Source organism: Megascapheus bottae, chromosome 5 (assembly GCF_031878675.1).
Source record: "Megascapheus bottae isolate mThoBot1 chromosome 5, mThoBot2.hap1, whole genome shotgun sequence".
Taxonomy (NCBI): Eukaryota; Metazoa; Chordata; class Mammalia; order Rodentia; family Geomyidae; genus Megascapheus; species Megascapheus bottae.
Genome location: NC_143513.1, coordinates 38337656 through 38357395, shown reverse-complemented (window position 1 = coordinate 38357395; position 19740 = coordinate 38337656). Strand labels below are relative to the sequence as shown.

Sequence of the window (19740 nt, the reverse complement as noted above, 5' to 3'; positions counted from 1 at the left end):
CGTACCTGAGCCACAGTACCACTTCCAGCCTTTTCTATGTCTGTGGTACTGAGGAATGGAACCTGGGTCTTTGCACATGCTAGGCAAGCACTCTACCACTAAGCCAAACTCCCAACCCATTTGAATCTTTCAACTTGACCTCTATAATAACTCAAAGTTTATGAAGACAAGGAGAGTGAAAAATAAAAAGATGAGAAAATAAGATAAGACAGGTGGGAAAAAGAGAAAATTATATATACATGTGATATATATAGATATAGATATAGATATAGATATAGATATAGATATAGATAGATAGTCCTGGGGCTTGAACTCAGGGCCTGAGCATTGTCTCTGAGTTTCTTTTGCTCAAGGTGAGCACTCTACTACTTGAGCCACAGCACCGTTTTTGGCTTTTTTAAGTAGTTTATTGGAGATAAGAGTCCTAACTGATTTTTTTGCTTGGGCTGGCTTTGAACCACAACCCTAAATCAGCCTCCTGAGTTGTGCTAGGATTATAACCCACCCAGCTCAGAAAATTATATTTATATCTTATATCTTCAGTCCTCTTAGGGAAACAATTGACTGTATGTTCTTCCAGGAGTGGTGCTGTTCATTGGAAATGGGAATAAGAGTTTGTATTGGAAACTATTTAAAATTGTCCTTGCTGTTATTATGGATAGTTTTTAAAAAGATTCTATAGGATGGTCAGGCTTGTTGAAGGTACAGGATGAATTTGTAGAGGTAGTAGGCCAATTCTAAGTCATCTGGAACTGGCTGCCCCAGACTCTCTTGACTAGGTAATAGTACAGTAGAGTCTTACTATATTCATACATCTCTGAAAATAACACAAGTACATTGGTAAAATTGCTTATTCTATCTAGACACCAGACAATTCTATACGTGTACATAACAAAATAATATACAAAATGTACACTACAAAATAATGAATTTGGTTTTCAGAATCTCCTCTTACAGCATATTTTTCTTTCCTTGAAGCAATCACTTATGAAAATATTCAAGTATTAATTTCTCTGGTATGTCTAAGAAGCTACCAACATTGAGTACATATCCTACTTTTTCTTTTCTCTCTAGTACTAAGGATTAAACCCAAGGCAGTGTGCTTGCTAGGCAGGTCCTCTAGCAATTGAGCTAGGTGCTTTGCTAAATACCAAGACACTGGACACATTAGAGAAAGGCAAAGGAGATTGATAAAATTAGAAAGTAGCCAAAATGTTATGTAATTTAGAAATAGGTTTTGGGCAGGGTCTCAAAAACTGTAATCTAGTCTAGCCTTGATCTCTGGTCTTCCTGCATAGTTTCTCTAGCACTGGGATTATAGGTGTTTGACCACTTTGACTCACAATAGTATATCTTTTTTGTCATATAATCTGATTAAAATAATTCCAGTTTTATTACATACATAAATCTTTTCTTGATTCATGAGTGTAAGACTTGAGCAAATGGTAAGACATTTCTTTTCTTCTTCAGTCTAAATATCACTTATTTTCTTGCTGTGGCAACTGAAAACAGTAATTGTCTCTTTCAGAGAATGTGCTTGTCCCCAGCCACAGGTATGATTTAACTGTCTTGCCAGTCAACTTGTAATAAAGAAGCTTTAAGATAAAAGGGCTTTTAGAATTCCTATACTGTTTTACATAGACTCCTCCCACTATGCTGAACTTTCCTTCTTGGGCTGGCTTGAAACCATGCTCCTCAGATCTCAGCCTCCTGAGTAGCTAGGTTTACAAGTGTGAGCCATTGGTACCCAGGAACTAGAAGGATTTTAAAAACCTATTTTTGAGCCACCACGCTCATATTTTTGATTGAGCAACTGACTTGAAGCCCACGCCCGCACTTCTGGCAAGTTCTAAGGTTTTTCTAATATTGGTAATCTTTAAACCATTCTTTGAGAATCCCTATGATACAACATTGTTCCCAGAAGTCTGAGACAGAGCCAAATCTAACTATGCTTAATGAAAACTGTAACTTACAGTTTAGAGATGGGTATGAACAAAGATGATTTGATTCAGTATTATCTTTTTTCTTTTATAGATTGGAGCATATGATCAACAAATATGGGAGAAATCTGTGGAACAAAGAGAAATTAAGGTAACAAGTTTATTTTTGTTTATTCTGAAATGTAATTTGTGAATTATTAGTCACATTTAATAATCCATGTACTTCTTTTTTACATATGACAGGACTTTTAAACTCAGGGTCTCGTGTTTGCTCATAGCTGATTCCTACTACTTGAGGCATGCCTCCAGTTCAGCATTTTGCTGGTTAATTGTAGCTGAAATCTCATAGACTTTTCTACCCAAGCTGGCTTCAAACAAAGGTTCTCCCTTGAGTTGCTAGGATTGTAGGCATGAACCACCCGCACCCCAGCTTCTCCATGCACTTTAAATGTATAAATTAGCAAAAGATTTTAAATGGAAAGATAAACTGTTTTACTTTTGTGGTTATTCATGCATTTATTTTATTTTGTAATATCTTTCTATTCTTTTAAAATTTTAATTTCTAATGATTATTTCTGTCAGCTTTTTTCCCTTTTCACTTGTCATCTTATACCTCTAGTTTGCTTTTCCTCCCTTTTGATGCTGTCATTGTTCTATACAGTTTATTAAACTGGTAAGTGTCTCAGGGATTTTCCCATCTGAGTGACTCTGCAAGTGCTGCTCTGCTTAATTGAGATCTGCTGTTTGGTGCCACTAACCGAATGACCTGAATGCAAAAAGAGTCGCTGCAAAGTTTGTCATTTTAAAAAAGAATTTAGGAAAGTAAAACTTTAAATGTTTTTTGTGGAAATTTTTTTCTTGAACATATAATTACCTGTTTCATGGCCATATTTTCCTAGGTTATCTTGCTAGCATGAAAACTTTTTAAACTTAATCTGTTGTTTCTCAGCACTCTTGTGATGATAAGATTTTTATCTTTTTTCCTTGCATAAATACTAATCAGTATGTTCCTGCACGAGCTAAATTTAATCTGGCCTCAGAGATTATTTTAGTAGTTAATTAACATTTTCTATTTTGTATAGAAAAGTTTAAATGAGATTGAGTACTATTGTTATAGTTCTATAAGAATTTGTTCAAAGGGGCAAAATATAATACAGGGCAAATTCTTTGATATTTGTCAGTTACCTTTAAGCTATCTTTTTGAAGAATCTACACTTACAACAGAATTGTAGTATGTAGCAATAATATCTCTGACCATAAAGGAATTACAAATCAAAACAACACCGAGATTCCATTTCATCCCAGTTAGAATGGCCATCATTAAAATACAAACAATAGCAAAGTCTGTCTTGGATGAGAGCAAAAGGGAGTCCTAATACACTGTTGGTGGGAATGAAAATTTGTTCAGCCACTCTGGAAAGCAGTATGGAGATTCTTTAACAAATTAAACATACAAACACCCTATGATGCAACAATTCCACTCCCGGGCATTTATCCTAAAGATTACAAACCAGGACACATTAAAGCCACAAGCACAACCATGTTCTTTGCAACACTATTCACTGTATGAAATCAGCCCCAATACCAATGGATGAATGGGGAAGTGGTGCTGTGGCTCAAATGGTACAGAGATAGTCTTAAGCTGAAGAGCTCAGGGACAATGCCCATGCCCAGAGTTTAAGCCCCAAACAAACAAAACTGACCAGTGATGAATGGATCAAGAAAATGTGATATATTGCATTATTTTCAAAGAAATGAAAGGACCTAAAAATTTAAGTTAAATAAAGTAACTGGGACATGGAGAGACAGGCTGCATATTTTCCCTAATATGTGGACACTAAAATTGGTTTACAAATACATAAGCAAATACCTTGTATGGTATTCAAGTATACAAAAGTATCTACAAAAGTATATTAACTGGAATACAATAGATTTAAGGGAGAACCTCAGCAGTGTAATTTTTTTATGTATGTATATTTTTTTATTGTAATTAGTAAAAGGGTTACATGATATTTGCCAGATAGAAGATGCATTAATTCACATATATTGATACCCTTTCACATGTCTTGGTACCCATTTCCCTCCCCCCCACCCCCCACCCGTCTTGGTTTTTCCCCCCTTCCCTATCAAATTTCAAATATCCAAATACAAATAAATTCAATATATCAGATAACAAAGTGAGATACTATACCAATATGAGATAACCAAGGGACAGCAAAGGAGATGAGAGACAACATAGTACATTAAGGACAACAATCATTCATTATATGGCTTTTGTTGCAATATCCTGGAGGTCCTTTCAATTAGCTTCACATTATATGTCCTTATGTATCAAGATTTTGCTCTATTGCAGATCTCTGCTAGGAGAGCCCAAGGTTTCTACTGATTATGACAAATGAGGGAAACCATTGAGCCTAAGTTCCTTTGAGTCTGGCTTACTTCACTTAATATGATTTTTTCTAAGTCTTTCCATTTCCTAACAAATGGGGCGATGTCATTCTTTCTGACAGCAGCATAGAATTCCATTGTGTACAAATACCACAACTTGTTGATCCACTCATCAACTGAGGGACATCTAGGCTGGTTCCATATCTTTGCTATGGTGAATAGTGCTGCAATGAACATTGTTGTGCTAGTGGGTTTAGTATGTCCTTGTTTCTGGTTAGTTGGGTAAATGCCAAGTAGTGGAATTGCTGGGTCATAGGGGAGTTCTATGTTTAGCCTTTTGAAGCACTGCCAGCAGTGTAATTTTTTAAAAAGGTAAAATAAATGGGTACTTGAAAGAGCTTGGGTTGGGGTCAAGATGACGGGAATAGACAAATGAAGAGAAGTGAGGGAAAATATGATGAAGAATCCATTGTGTATCTCACAGAATTAATAAAAGTAAGGGAAAGGATAGTTTGGGAAGGATGAGTGAGAATGTTGAATGGATCAAGTCTCAATATATTAACAAGCTGTTTTGTTGAATGATAAATCCTTTCTATAACTTCTTAAAGATAATGAAAACATTATTTAAAGATTGTAGTGTATGTTAACTATTGGATTAAGTTGTGAGGACAGACAGATAAAATAGGTTATAATTTTGCAGTGGGATCCATGATTACAAACAATATAAATATTAAGAGACATGTATATAAATCTCTCTAAAAAATGCAAGGGAAACAGTCCTGGGGAGATTATGGATTTATAGAGGAAATGGATCATGAATAGACTTTGGGGAAGGAAATGGGTAAGACATACAGGACTGGTGGAGAACATATGGAAATATACTTAAGAAACATGACTGAGTCAGAAATCTTTAAGGAATTTAATTTGGAATTTAATTGAGTTGGGAGCTATTAGGGTGTTCAGAGATAAAGGTAGATAGGAAAAGAGAAATCAGATTATGAAGGGGAATTGAATGTCTAACCCAAGAATTTAGAAATCATTTGGAAAACAATTGAGACATTGAAGGATTTTTTTCTTCAATTTTTAAAAAATTATTTACTAATATTATAAAGATAATATACAGAGGGATAACATTTACATGAGTCAGGTGATGAGTGCATTTCCTTTTGTAAAGGAGACATTGAAAGATACTAAGCAGAAAATTTTGTGTATGTGTGTGTATTTGTTGTTATTATTGGGAGTTCTGGGATTTGACTCAAGAAAAGCATCTGCTTAACAAGCACAATGACCTAAGTTCAAAACCCAGTACCACAAAAAGAAAAAAGATCCATGTTCTCGATTTTCACTATGATTTTCAGATGCATTTCAGAGTAACAACAACAAAAATAACATCATAGCCCATAAACATGTATAATTTTTATGTGTCAATTAAGAAAAATGTAAATTTCAGGATTTTCCCCTTAGTACCTATCAGACTTTTAAATCTTTTAACACAAGCTTATGAAATCATTATAGAGGAAAAGAGGGATAAGGGAACTAAACCTAATCACCAGAAATAAATAGAACCAGGAAGTGATCTGATTCTCTCATTCCTAGGTAAACATCCAAAGGAAATGAAATTAATACGTCAAGGAGATGGCTGAACTCACATGTCTATTGTAGCACTGAGCACAAATAGAAATAACTAAATCTCCATCTGCTGATGATGGATAAAGAAATAATAGCTCATATATTCATATATACAGTAGAGTACTGTTTCTCAGATTTAGGTTCCCTTTCATTAGCTGGTCAAAACACACTGAAATACCTTACGTGTATGTGTGTATATAATTGATTTTTATCAACAGTGAACTCATAGCCAGTAACTCAGGTATAAGCAGAGGTAAAAGCCAGACATGTGTTTTCTCCGAAAAGCATTCTTGCATTTAGAAACACCAAATAGAACTGAAGTATCATGCCAGAGAGTCATTTGAACATTTGCTAATTCATAGCATAAAAATATGGGTTGAGGTAATGGCTTAAATGCCAGAGCACCTGCCTAGCAAGTGAGTGAACTTAAATTCGCCCTCAGTACCAAAGGGCAAAACAGAATATGCAATAATGTGAAAAATATATTACAAAGTAGACTGGTAGGAACATGTCCATATACTAATGTGGCCTCAGCTGAGAATGTACTAATTATTTTTGTTGTTGTTACTCTGAAATGTATCTGAAAATCATAGTGAAAATCGAGAACATGGATCTTTTTTCTTTTTGTGGTACTGGGTTTTGAACTTAGGTCATTGTGCTTGTTAAGCAGATGCTTTACTTGAGTCATTCCTAGTCCATTTTGCTTTGCCTTTCAGGCAGGATTTCATGTTTTGCATGGGCTGGCCTCAGACTTCCATTTGCTGATTAGTTGAAATTACAAGCATGTGCCATCATGGCCAACTTGTATTTTAAGGCGGGATTTTTTTTTTTTTTTTTTTTTTTTTTTTTTGCCAGTCCTGGGCTTGAGCTCAGGGCCTGAGCACTGTCCTTGGACTTTCTCAAGGCTAGAACTCTACCACTTGAGCCTCAGCACCACTTCTGGCTTTTTCTATATATGTGGTACCAAGGAACTGAACCCAGGTCTTCGTGCATGCTAGGCAAGCACTTGAACCACTGGGCCAAATTCCCGGCCTAAGGCGGGATTTTTAATTCATTTTTTTTTTAACTTTCTACTTGGGCTCATCTTTTTTTAAGTGTAATTTATTTTATTTTATTGTTAGGGTGATGCATAGAGGGGTTACAGTTGCATTCGTAAGGTAGTTGAGTGCATTACTTCTTGAACATTGTGACCCTACCCTTCCCATATTTTTCTCCCACTTCCTCCCCACCCCCTCCCAAGCTGTAAAGTTCATTCTCAGCAGATTGTCTTGTGAATATCGCTGTTACACTGGTTCACCCTTTGTCCTGGGTTCATCTTAAACTGTGATTCTTTTATGTCTGTTTGTCAGGTAGCTAAGATTACAGTTATTACCCACAATATTCAACCTAACTGTATGGATTTTGGTATATAAATAGTACAATGACTTTGCAAATATACAATTCAAGAACATGAAGATAAACTATATAAAATTATTGTTTTTTTTATCTTCAATCACCAGTCTTTTCTCCTTTTCTCTTTTGTGTCTATGTATAGTTTACAACTTCAGATGAATATAGTATGTGAAGAGATTCAAAGATTAATTGTGTCTTGATTTCAGAGTATACTTTTAGTTTAGATATTTTAATTAATTATGATCTCTATTGATGTTCTCTTATTTATTTTATATGCTAATAGTTCTTAATCTGATTTTAACATTAGGGGGGTCATTGTTACTTGTATCAGGTCCAAAAGAAAGGCCTTAAGGCTTGCCTAGCTGAATGTATAAAAATTTCCTAAACTCTTGTGTCATCTTGTATAGCTTTTGGCTCCCGAGGACTTTAGTCTAAGCTCTTCCAGTTCTTAACAAACTCATCTTCAGTAGTAATGTCATTTTTTTCCATAGCTTTTTCCCTCACTTTAATCTTAAAGTTTAGTAATTTCAAATAAGTAGATTCAAGTCATGAGAGTAACCTCATATTATCTAAATTCTAAGGCAGTGAGGTGACATAATGAGTTGGTCAGTGATTATCATGTGAATTTTGAGGTCCACTGGGACTTCTGCTCCCCATTCGTCCTCCATACTGTGCTAATACCAATCTGGGGTGAGAGCTGACTCTTGGACCATTTAGTCTGTATACACAAAGTGACTTGGTGTAGTGAGGGTTTTTGTATTAGAAATTTGCTGTTAGAAACAAACAAGCTTTGCATGTTACACACATCCCTGAACATGCCTTTTGTAAAGTAATAAAATTTATAATAGTGCTGTAATTATTTTCCATTTGTAATGAATACTTAATGTATCTTTTTACCTAATTCATAAAGATTTTATTTTAAACTGAAATATTTAGAGGTTGATCCTTTTCTGCTTATTCTGAACTAAAATAACATTCATATGAGATTCCAATACTACTTTTAATGTGTTACAGGGGTTAAGAAATAAACCAAAGAAAACAGCACACGTGAAACCAGACCTCATAGATGTTGATCTTGTAAGAGGTAAGTCTTAGATACTTGATCTTTTTTTTTTTTCCTTCTATTTTTTGTGCTTGAACTCAATGCTTGGACACTGTCTCTTAGCTTTTATTCTTTTTCTTCCTCGAAGTAGTACTGTACCACTAGAGCCACAGTTTTACTTACCTACTTTTCCTTCTTCTTTCTTTCTTTTTTTTTTTTTTTTTGTTGGCATAGGGCTTGAACTTGGCCTGGGCGCTGTCCCTCAGCAATTCAGCTCAAGGCTATGGCTCTACCATTGAACCAAACCCCACTTCCTGTTTTCTAGAGGTTAATTGGAGATGAGAGTCTCAGTTCCTTTTGTACCCAGGCTGGCTTTGAACCTTGATCCTCAGACCTCAGCCTCCTGAGTAGCCAGGATTACAGGAGTGCTCAGCTTACTTCCCTGCTTTTTGCTGTTTAGGGAAAACATTATGGACTTTCCTGCCCAGGCTGGTTTTGCATTGCAGTCTTCAGATCTCAGCCTTTTGAGTAGCTAAGATTACCAGGTGTGAGCCACCAGGGCCTGGCTGAGATACTGATCTTGAGGAAACAATTCAAAATGGTTCACATCTGAAAATTGGTGAAAAGAAATTTTGCAGTGTGGGTCTTAACAGGAACAGTGTAAATGAGAATAGAAGCATTTAAGTATGGTTTAGTAGTCCTTTTTTCCTCTGAAGATAATGACAAAATATTAGCTATAGATAATTTAGTACCTTAGCTGCTATTAAACAATAACAATTCCTGTTTTCTTTATAAACTATAGGCCCTTATTATACAAATTCAAGTAATAGGCTACCTGCTTAGCAAGCTTAAGGCTTGAGTTCAAGCCCCAGAAGTACTATTTTAGAAATAAAACTGAAATGTTAACTTGTTATTTCTAATTGGAATTGACATTTGAATAAAACTCTCCTATGCTTATTAAATAGGTGGAAGAAATACTTTTATTTCAATCAGTAATCTTTTCAAGTACCTGATTTAGTATGATGGCATGAAGAGTTATTGTAAAAAGTATTACCACTTCAAATTGGAAGTTCTCACTCATAGCATTGGTACAGAATAAAATTATGTCCATGTTATTGTTTGCAAATGCTGAATTATTTTTTCAGTAAAGAAATTTAAAAAGAACAGTGAATGGAGTCTGCTATTGTATTTTACTTTTCCTCAGGGTCTGCATTTGCCAAGGCAAAGCCTGAAAGTCCTTGGACTTCGTTGACTAGAAAAGGAATTGTTCGAGTTGTGTTTTTTCCATTTTTCTTCCGGTGGTGGTTACAAGTAACATCGAAGGTCATCTTTTTCTGGCTTCTTGTCCTTTACCTTCTTCAAGGTATAATTGAAAGATGGAACTGAAGTTTGTTTTTAACTTTCAAGATGTTACATTTTTAGGGTTACTAAGTTATATGTATAAATTATATATGCTATTAGTGCATGTTCTAATTGTACTATTGCCAAGTGTGAGTATGTTAGTGAGACACAAAACTTCTTGGTATTAAAAGTATTTGAGAAAGGCTGGGAATGTGGCTCAGTGGTAGAATGCTTGCCTAGCATGCATGAAGTCCTGAGTTCAAGTCCTCCATACCACATACACGGAAAAAGCCAGAAATGATTCTGTGGCTTAAGTGGTAGAATTCTGGACCTGAGCAAAAGAAACTCAGGAACAGTGCCCAGGCCCAGGATTGTAAAAAAAATTTTTTTTTTTGAGAATTTCCTTCCCAACATAGTAAGAAATACATAGATGTGTGGATGGCTAAAACAAATAGAAATTGAGAGGACTAAATAGCTTGACCTCTGAACCACATTCTCACAGCTTCATTAGGCATTCTCCCAACACAAGAGCCGTCTAGTCTTAGCAACAGCACAACATGACACTACAATACTAGAGCACTTCTGAGACCAAAGAAGAAACAATCTCTATCTCATTACACTTAGAAAGCAATTCTATTCATTTGTTTGATACTCTTAAGTCTTTTTAATGTGTTGCTTAAGAAAAACCTTGATTTCAAAATCCTTAATGATTAGTTATGTGTTTTGTCAACAGCCCCTCTATCTTTAGGTTTATTTTAAAGACTATATTGCATATTATCTCATTCCAAGAGTATATTACTGAATACTGTGGTTAGATTATAGCAAACACAATAGGGTCTAAAGAGCTCAGGTAGAGAGCTTTTTTAAAAAATTTAAATTTAGTAAAAGAATCTGGCAAGAGATAATGTAAGAACAATTTTAAAAGTTTTAAAGAAGCAACTCTCAGATCTATAATTATGTATTTTCTTTCCCTTTTTGTAGTTGCCGCAATAGTATTATTCTGTTCCACTTCTAGCCCACATAGCATACCTCTGACAGAAGTGATTGGGCCGATATGGCTGATGCTGCTATTGGGAACTGTGCATTGCCAGATTGTTTCAACAAGAACACCCAAACCTCCTCTAAGCACAGTTGGTAAAAGAAGAAGGTACTCTCTGTCAAAAAGTAGTCTTTTTGAGTTCAGTGTCCTTTGAACCCACAATTCTTTTGACTGCTTCATAGACTGAAATGCTATAAAGTTATTCTTTGAATTAAAGCACTGAGCTCCAGAATAATCACCAGACAATTTTTTTCTTTTTAAATTATTTATTGTAAAGTTGATGAACAGGGGAGTTACAGTTATGTAAGTGAAGTTATAAGTACATCTCTTTTTGAACACTATTACCCTGTCCCTCATTTTCTCCTGCTTTCTGCTCCCACTCCTTTCTGCTTCAAGTTGTGAATTTCATTTCCAACATAGTGTCTACAGTATCATTATTGCAATAGTTCATCCTTTGTCCTGCTGTTTCTGTGATTCCCTTTCTCTTCCACAGATTAGATAAACTTATATACAAGACAAGGGGTATAGACAATTAAAACAAAAAGAAAAACAGAAGTAACCACAAACAGAACATAACCGGAGCCTCTTGTTTCTAGTTCTTAGAGTTCATTTTGATATGCTTCATTATAAATAGTCATACGCACCTAGGGATTGGGGTATAGTGATCCTTTGTGAAATGTTTCATACACATATTTTAGTTATTACAAATGAGGGAAACCATGCAACCTACATTGCTTTGGGCCTGGCCTGCTTTACTTAATAGGATTTTTTTTTAGGTCTTTCCATTTCCTTATGAATGGGGCAGTGTCAAAGAACTCCATTTTTTTTTTATTTGTTAGAATGATCCTTTAAAGTTTTTTTTACCATTTTTATTGTAATTAATAGAGGGATTATAGTTATATTTGACAGAGAGAAGGTACATTACTTCACACACATTGATACCCCTTCTCATGTCAAAGAACTCCATTTGTGTGTGTGTGTGTCACATTTTCTTGATCCATTCATCTACTGAGGGGCATCTGGGTTGTATAGAAAGCCCATAGATTGGGAGAAGATCTTCACTAGCCGTACAGCAGACAAGAGCCTCATATCGAAAATAGACTTAGAGCTAAAAAAACTAAATGCTCCAAAGACAAATCCTCAAAAGAAACAACCACCCTATTAACAAATGCTAGACTTAAGTAGAGACTTCTCTGAAGGGGAAATAAGAATGGCCAGTAGGCACATGAAGAAATGTTCAACATTTATGACTATAAAAGAAAATATCGCACCCCAGTTAGAATGGCCATTATCAAGAAATCTAATAATAACGGATGCTGGCGAGGATGTAGCCCAAAGGGAATACTACTATACTCTTGATGGGAGTAAAAATTTGTTCAACCACTCTGGAAAGCAGTATAGAGGTTCCTCAAAAGATTAGACATAGAGCTCCCCTATGACCCAGCATTCCCAATCCTGAGCATTTACCCAAATGTCCAGAAACAAGGGCATACATACTACACTTACTAGCACAAAGATGTTCAATGTAGCATTATTTTCTGTATTTGCTTCAAGACTATTTTGAGACTATACCTATGACATTTTTTGTTTCTTTGTTTTTCTTTTCAAAACTTATTTTTTTCATATATTTTTTATTGTAATAGAAGGGTTACATGATATTTGCCAGATAGAAGGTGTATTACCTCACATACACTGATACCCTTTCTCATGTTTTGGTCCCTATTTCCCTCCCCCCATCCCCTCCTCTCATCTTGTTTTCTCCCCTTCCCTATCCAATTTCAAATAACCAAATACACATATATACAATGTATCAGATGACCAGGTGAAATACTATAACAATATAAGATATACCAAGGAACAGCAAAAGAGATGAGCGATAACATAGTAAATTAAGGACAAAAATCACTCATTATATGGCTTTTGTTTCTATATCCTAGAGATCCTTTCATTTAGCCTCATCCCATATGGCCTTATGTATCTAGGTTTTGTTCTTTTGTAAATCTCTGCTAGGAGAGCATAAGGTTTCTACTGATTATGACAAATGAGGAAAACCATTGAGCCTATGATCCTTTGAATCTAGCTTACTTCACTTAATGATTTTTTCTAAGTCTTTCCATTTCCTTACAAATGGGGTGATGCTGTTCTTTCTGACAGCAGTATAGAATTCCATTGTGTACAAATACCACATCTTGTTGTTCCACTCATCACCTGAGGGACATCTACGTTGGTTCCATATCTTTGCTATGATAAGTAGTGCTGCGTTGAACATTGTTGTGCTAGTGGATTTAGTATGTCCTTCTTTCTGGATGATTGGGTAAATGCCAAGTAGTAGAATTGCTGGGTCATAGGGGAGCTCTATGTTTAGTCTTCTGAGGAACTGCCATACTGCTTTCCATAGTGGTTGAACGAGTTTGCACTCCCACCAACAGTGTAGTAGTTAGTGATCCCTCCTGGCCACATCCCCTCCAGCGTCTGTTGTTATTAGTTTTCTTGATCCTGGCCATTCTAACTGGAGTGAGGTGGAATCTTAGAGTTGTTTTGATTTGCATTTCTTTTATGACCAGAGATGTTGAGTATTTCTTCATGTGTCTATAGGCCATTTTTGTTTCTTCTTCAGAGAAGACTCTCTTTAAGTCTTTGGCCCATCTTTTAATGGGATGGTTGTTACTTTGGAGATTAGTTTTGGAGTGATTCAATTTTTTGAGCTGTTGATATATTTTAGATATGAGGCCTTTGTCCATTGTATGGTTGGTGAAGATCTCCCACTCTGTAGGCTTCCTAATTTACTGGCTATGTCCTTTGCCATATAAAAGCTCTGCAGTTTAATGCAGTCCCACTTATCTAGCCTGTCTCTGATTTGTTGTGATTCTTGGTCCTTATTAAGAAAGTTTTGACCTGTGCCAAGGAGGCCTAGTGTATCTCCCATTGCTTCTTGTAAAGCTTTCAGTGTGTCGGCTTTTACCGAATTCCTAGCCAGTGCAATAAGGCAAGAAGCAAGCGTAAAGGGGATCCAAATAGGGAAAGAGGAAGTAAAACTTTCCCTCTTTGCAGATGACATGATTCTGTATTTAAAGAATCCTATAGACTCTACTCCCAAGCTCATTGAGCTGATTCAAAACTTTGGAAGGTATAAAATTAACCCTCAAAAATCAACTGCCTTCCTCTATGCAACAGTGAGAGGAATGAGGCAACAATCAGGAAAGCAACTCCTTTTGCAATAGCCTCAAAGAAAATAAATTACCTAGGAATTACCTTAACTAAGAATGTAAAGGACCTTTTGGACGAAAACTTAAAAATCCTGAAAAAGGAAATTAAAGCAGAACTGAGGAAATAGAAAAACCTCCCATGCTCCTGGATTGGAAGAATCAACATCGTGAAAATGACAGTCTTGCCAAGGGCTATCTACAAATTCAACACAATACCCATCAATATCCCAATGTCATTTTTTAAAGAAATAGAAGAGGCGATCCAAAATTTCATATGGAATAATAAAAGACCCCATATAGCAAAAACACTTCTTAGCAGAAAGAACAGCACAGGAGGAATTTCAATACCAAACTTTAGACTCTATTACAGAGCTGTAATTATCAAAACAGCTTGGTACTGACATAAGAACAGACCTGAAGACCAATGGAATAGAACTGAAGACCCAGATATTAAACCACAGACCTATGGCTACCTAATCTTCGACAAGGGAGCCAAAAAAACAGAATGGAAGAAAGATAGCCTCTTCAACAAGTGGTGCTGGCAGAACTGGTTAAGCATCAAAACTTATTTTAAGCCAAGCCTTGGTGGTTCACACCTGTAATCCTAGCTACTGAAGAGGTTGAGATCTGAGGATCATGGCTCAAAGCCAGCCTAGGCACGAAAATCCATGACTCTTATCTCCAAATAACCACCAGAAAACTGGAAGGGGTGATGTGGCTCAAGTGATAGAGTGCTAGCCTTAAGTTGAAGGGCTTGGGGAAAGTGCCCAGGCTTCAAGCTCTACTCCCGACCAAAAAAATAAAACAAAACTCATTTTAAAGTATTAGCTGTAATTTCTAATAGTTCTTACTAATATAATCTTGTATTCTATAATGCCTTGGCAAAAGTAAAAGTCCTGGGGTGGGGGAGAGAGCATGGAACCAAGAGATCTCTATTAATGCTATATGAAGCTGTGATAAGTCTCAGTGGCCCATAAAGCCCAATTGCAACAACTCTTTTGGATATTGCTAAGATTGTGACATTTTCAGCTTTGCAGTTTTGATATTTAAAATAAATGAATATTTTTTGCTGATTAATTAGGTGATAATTCTCTCCAATCTAAATTTTCTTACTTTTTTCAACCGTACATAAGTGACATTCAAGTAGGGTAGAAATCTTTTTGTAAGTCGCTTTCTGGTATGATCCTTTTAATTTTCTGTCCTTTGACCTGCAGTATGAGCAATGAGCAAGGTCTTATTGTCATAGAAATTGGTCTTGAATATACATGATAAAGTTTGACTTTAAATATATGCAATAAATTTGAGTTTAATTTTGTACTAAGTTTTTTTAAAATTTAATAATTGGGGAAATGTACAAAGGGGTTACAGTTACGTTCATCAGGTAGTGGGTGCATTACTTCTTGCATATTGATACCCCTTCTAATGTTTTTGTCCCCCTTTCCCTCCCCCACCCCCTCACAGTCATCTTGTTTTCCCCTGTTCCTTTTCCTATTTCTAATGAAAAAATAAATATATATAATATACCAGGTAACGAAGTCAGATACAGTAACCACATGCGATTAACCATAAGGGGGGGAAAAGAAATAACATTGTACTAAGTTTCTTATTTGTATGTTTTATAAAATATTGAGTATACCTCCAAGAAAATGGTCATTAAAATTTTAAAGGTTTTTCTACTCAATCTTTTTTGATTAAGGAAATTAAGAAAAGCAGCCCATCTGGAAGTCCATAGGGAAGGAGATGGTTCTAGTACCACAGATAACACCCAGGAAGAAGCAGTTCAGAGTCACAGTACGAACACCCCATACACTGTTGGCACTGTCTTCAGAGATCTCTGGCATGCTGCTTTCTTTTTATCAGGGTTTGTATTTATTCATGACTTCATATGACATAAAGATGCACTATTCCTTCTCTGGCATTTCAGTCTCAGATAACCAATATTTAATTATCAAAATAGGTTAGCAGTAGTGTGTATGGGTTTTGTTTTGACAGATTATAATGCTCCAGATAATGGATAGACTATAAAGTTTTATTTTAGGTTATGTGTAAGTACATCTGTATCTGAATGAGTATATGCTAGCAAAATATAGTTCAGATTTCTTGATTTTGTTTTCGTTTACATTTCTCAAGTACTAATTTACTTCAATTGACTAGTTGATTTACTTTTTTGAGTATTATAGATGAAAATTATCTTTAATATGGCATGTAAATTGTATTAAATGTTTTTCTTCTAAGTCTCTTCCTGAGCTATCAAATTATAACTTAGTGTGAAATTATTTTGTACAGTAGGCTCTCTTACATTTTTATTTCCTGGCATTTCAATAGGGTAATAAACTTCAAAAGTAGATTAAATCTAGCTCAGCATTATATTATTATCTTAGTTCAGAATATTTAGGGTTATATTATTAGTATAAAACTAGTAATTTAATATATACAAATAATAAAGTAGAAAGCCATTAAAAAGTTATCAAAGTACTAAATGTAACTGACAATACAAAATTAATCAAGAAGAAATACAGAACCTGTTTTCTAACACACTTTGTTCCCTGTTTTACTGGTATCGTTTCATCAATTTGTAGTTATGCTGTTATGATAAAGTTTATCATTTATTATGCAAATTTATCAGAGAATGTATCTATATGTAAATATATGTGTATATATATATGTATATGTACATGTGCATATTTTGCTAAAAGTAAAATGTATTTGGATAGAGTATTGAACTAGGTTAAAACACTATTACAATTTATACTGATAATTACCAAGATAGTTTTTAAAAGGTCAAGATGTTAGTAATCATAATAAAAAATACAAATTTTGATCATAGATTGCCTAAAAATCAAAATAAATTAGATTATGTCTTCTAGAACTCAAAACCTGAAGAGTAATATTGATCAGATATATAGTACTCAAAAATTGGTATATTGAATTGATACCCCTTTGTATAACTACTTAAAGATAAAAAATTTAAGATTTTTAAATCTGTAGTAAGCTGAATTAGGTCTTGATTTGTATGTTTATTTTATCTGATGCTCTATTTCTTAATTATTGTAAAAATAAGGGTGACCATTAAATTTGAGAAATAACAACATATTGTAATTATGAACAGATCACAGTCTCTGGAAGTAACCTATTCAAAATAAGCCAAGTTACTTCCACATACTTTTTAGGTCAAAGAAAGCAAAGAGTTCAATTGATAAATCAACTGAAACTGACAATGGCTATGTATCCCTCGATGGGAAAAAGACTGTTAAAAGCAGTGAAGATGGGCTGCAAAACCATGAACTTCCATGTGAAACTGTTAAACCAGAAGAGACAATCTGGATCACAGGAACTTCTAGGAATATTCCCAGCAAAGTAAGTGCCATGTTAAAAGTAGGTTTATGTAGCTTTACATTAGTGATGTGGAGTTATAGATGTCCTTTAACTACATGTTTTCTCAGAACTTTAAGAGTTTTTTTTAAAATAATTCATTTATCTTCAAACTTTTACTTTCAGTTAAGTCTAGATCTATGAAATAATTGTCAGCTTGCTTATGGAAAGTTCTTATATACTATGCAATACTCAGTGAGGCTAAAAATCAGATAAATATTCTGATTAAATTTGATTGCAAGAGTAAGTAGGTGACTTCTAAGTTGATTGATGGCTGAAATTATTCTACCATGTTAAAGGACTGTGTATATGTATATGCATATATATAATATGCATATATATATGTATATATATATATATATTCTTTTTTGTGGGTTATAGGGCTTGAACTTGGCCTGGGCTGTATCCTTGAGCTCTTCAGGTCAAGGCTACCACCACCCTACCCTTGAGCTAAGCTCCATTTCCCATTTTCTAGGGGTTAGTTGGAGTCTCAGGTCCTTTTATGCCTAGGCTGGCTTTGAACCTTGATCCTCAGATTTCCGCCTCCTGAGTAGCTAGGATTATAGGCATGAGCCACTGCACCAGGCAGGACTGTATATTTTATAGTTAGTGTTTGTTGAATCTTAAGAGTTTCATCCCTTATTTCTGTGTGTATAATAATTTGGATTAAGCTAAAGTATCAGTTTTTCTAGTGGTTGGACTAAAACACTGACTTTTATTCATGTAGTATATCAGAAGATAATCCTGTTTTTCCTACATTTATTGCTTTTGGTTCAGCACATCTTGTTTTGTTTTATAATTGATATAAAAATTTTATTTATTTTTGTTGATTGTGGGTCTTGCACTCTGGGCTTGGGTGTTGTCCCTGAGCTCTTCCGCTCAAGGCTACTCCCCTACCCCTTGAGCCAGAGTGCCACTTCTGGGTTTCTGGCAGTTAATTGGAGAGAAGAGTCTCATGAACTTTAGTGCCCGGGCTGGCTTTGAACTTTGAACCTCAGATGTCAGCCTCCTGAACAGCTAGGATTACAGATGGGAGCCACCATGCCTGGCTATACATTTTTATTTTAACCAACACATGGTAATTATTATATTTATGGGTTATAGTTTGACATTTCAGTTTGTAGTGATTAGGGTATGGCATATCTGTCACCTCAGACTTTCATCATTTTTGATTTTCTCTTTTCATATATTTTTATTGTAATTAATAGAAGGGTTACATGATATTTGCCAGGTAGAAGGTGCATTAATTCACATACATTGATACCCTTTCACATGTTTTGGTCCCCATTTCCCTCCCCCACCCCCACCCCTCATCTTGTTTTCCCCCCTTTCCTATCCAATTTCAAATAACCAAATACAAATATATCTGATATATCAGATAACAAAGTGAGATACTGTAACAATCAATGTATGGGAATTAATACACCATCTATCTGGCAAATATCATGTAACCCTTCTATTAATTACAATAAAAATATATGAAAAAAAAGAAAAAATCATATTAAGTGAATTAAGCCAGACTCAAAGGAACTTAAGCTCAATGGTTTCCCTCATTTGTCATAATCAGTAGAAACGTTGGGCTCTCCTAGCAGAGATTTGCAATAGAGCAAAACCTTGATACATAAGGCCATATAGTATGACGCTAAATGAAAGGACCTCTAGGATATAGAAACAAAAGCCATATAATGAATGATTGTTGTCCTTAAGGTACTATGTTATCTCTCATCTCTTTTGCTGTCCCTTGGTTATCTCATTTTTGATTTTCTAATTTGAAACAATTAATTGATTTTAACCATAGTAATCTTTAAAATATATATATGGGCCATTACTCTTGCTCCCACTTGGAGTTTTGCTTGTAAATGACACTTTACCACTTGAATCACTCCCCTCCAGTTTGTCATTTTTGCTGGTTAATAGGATATAGAGTCATGGATGCAATAGCTTTGACTCAAATTATAGTTTGAGCTACTGGTACCCAACTAGCCAAGGTTATTATACTGTACTATAGGAAATGAGAGTTTTTTTCTCTAATCTAATTGCTAAAACTTTTTTTTTTGGCCAATCCTATGCTTGACTCCAGGGCCTGAGCACTGTCCTTGGGTTTTCTCAAGGCCAGAGCTCTACCACTTGACCCACAGCAGCACTTCTGGCTTTTTTTTGTGTATGTGGTACTGAGGAATCGAACCTGAGTCTTAACACATGCTAGGCAAGCACTCTACCACTAGGCCAAACTCCGGGCAAACTGCTAAAACTTTATATTCTCTCTCTGTATGCATACTCAGTGTATTTATAGTATATAGATACATATTGTGTGTATATATATCCATATCCAATAGTAGAAATGCTAGATCATATGACATTTATACATCTAGTTTTCTTTTTAAAATTTAT

At 35.1% G+C, this 19740-nt stretch overlaps 1 protein-coding gene across 2 annotated transcripts in view; it reads left to right on the top strand.

Moving 5' to 3' along the window:
* The window catches only part of Phtf2 (putative homeodomain transcription factor 2), a 109415-nt gene that overhangs the window by 47614 nt on the left and 42061 nt on the right, over nucleotides 1–19740 (top strand). For both annotated transcript variants that reach the window (XM_090332909.1, XM_090332910.1), the window contains exons 3-8: nucleotides 2035–2091; nucleotides 8364–8433; nucleotides 9596–9754; nucleotides 10714–10879; nucleotides 15674–15838; nucleotides 17148–17334. In XM_090332909.1, the coding sequence (XP_090189035.1) occupies nucleotides 2035–2091; nucleotides 8364–8433; nucleotides 9596–9754; nucleotides 10714–10879; nucleotides 15674–15838; nucleotides 17148–17334 (804 nt within the window). The remainder of the gene's footprint in view (nucleotides 1–2034; nucleotides 2092–8363; nucleotides 8434–9595; nucleotides 9755–10713; nucleotides 10880–15673; nucleotides 15839–17147; nucleotides 17335–19740) is intronic.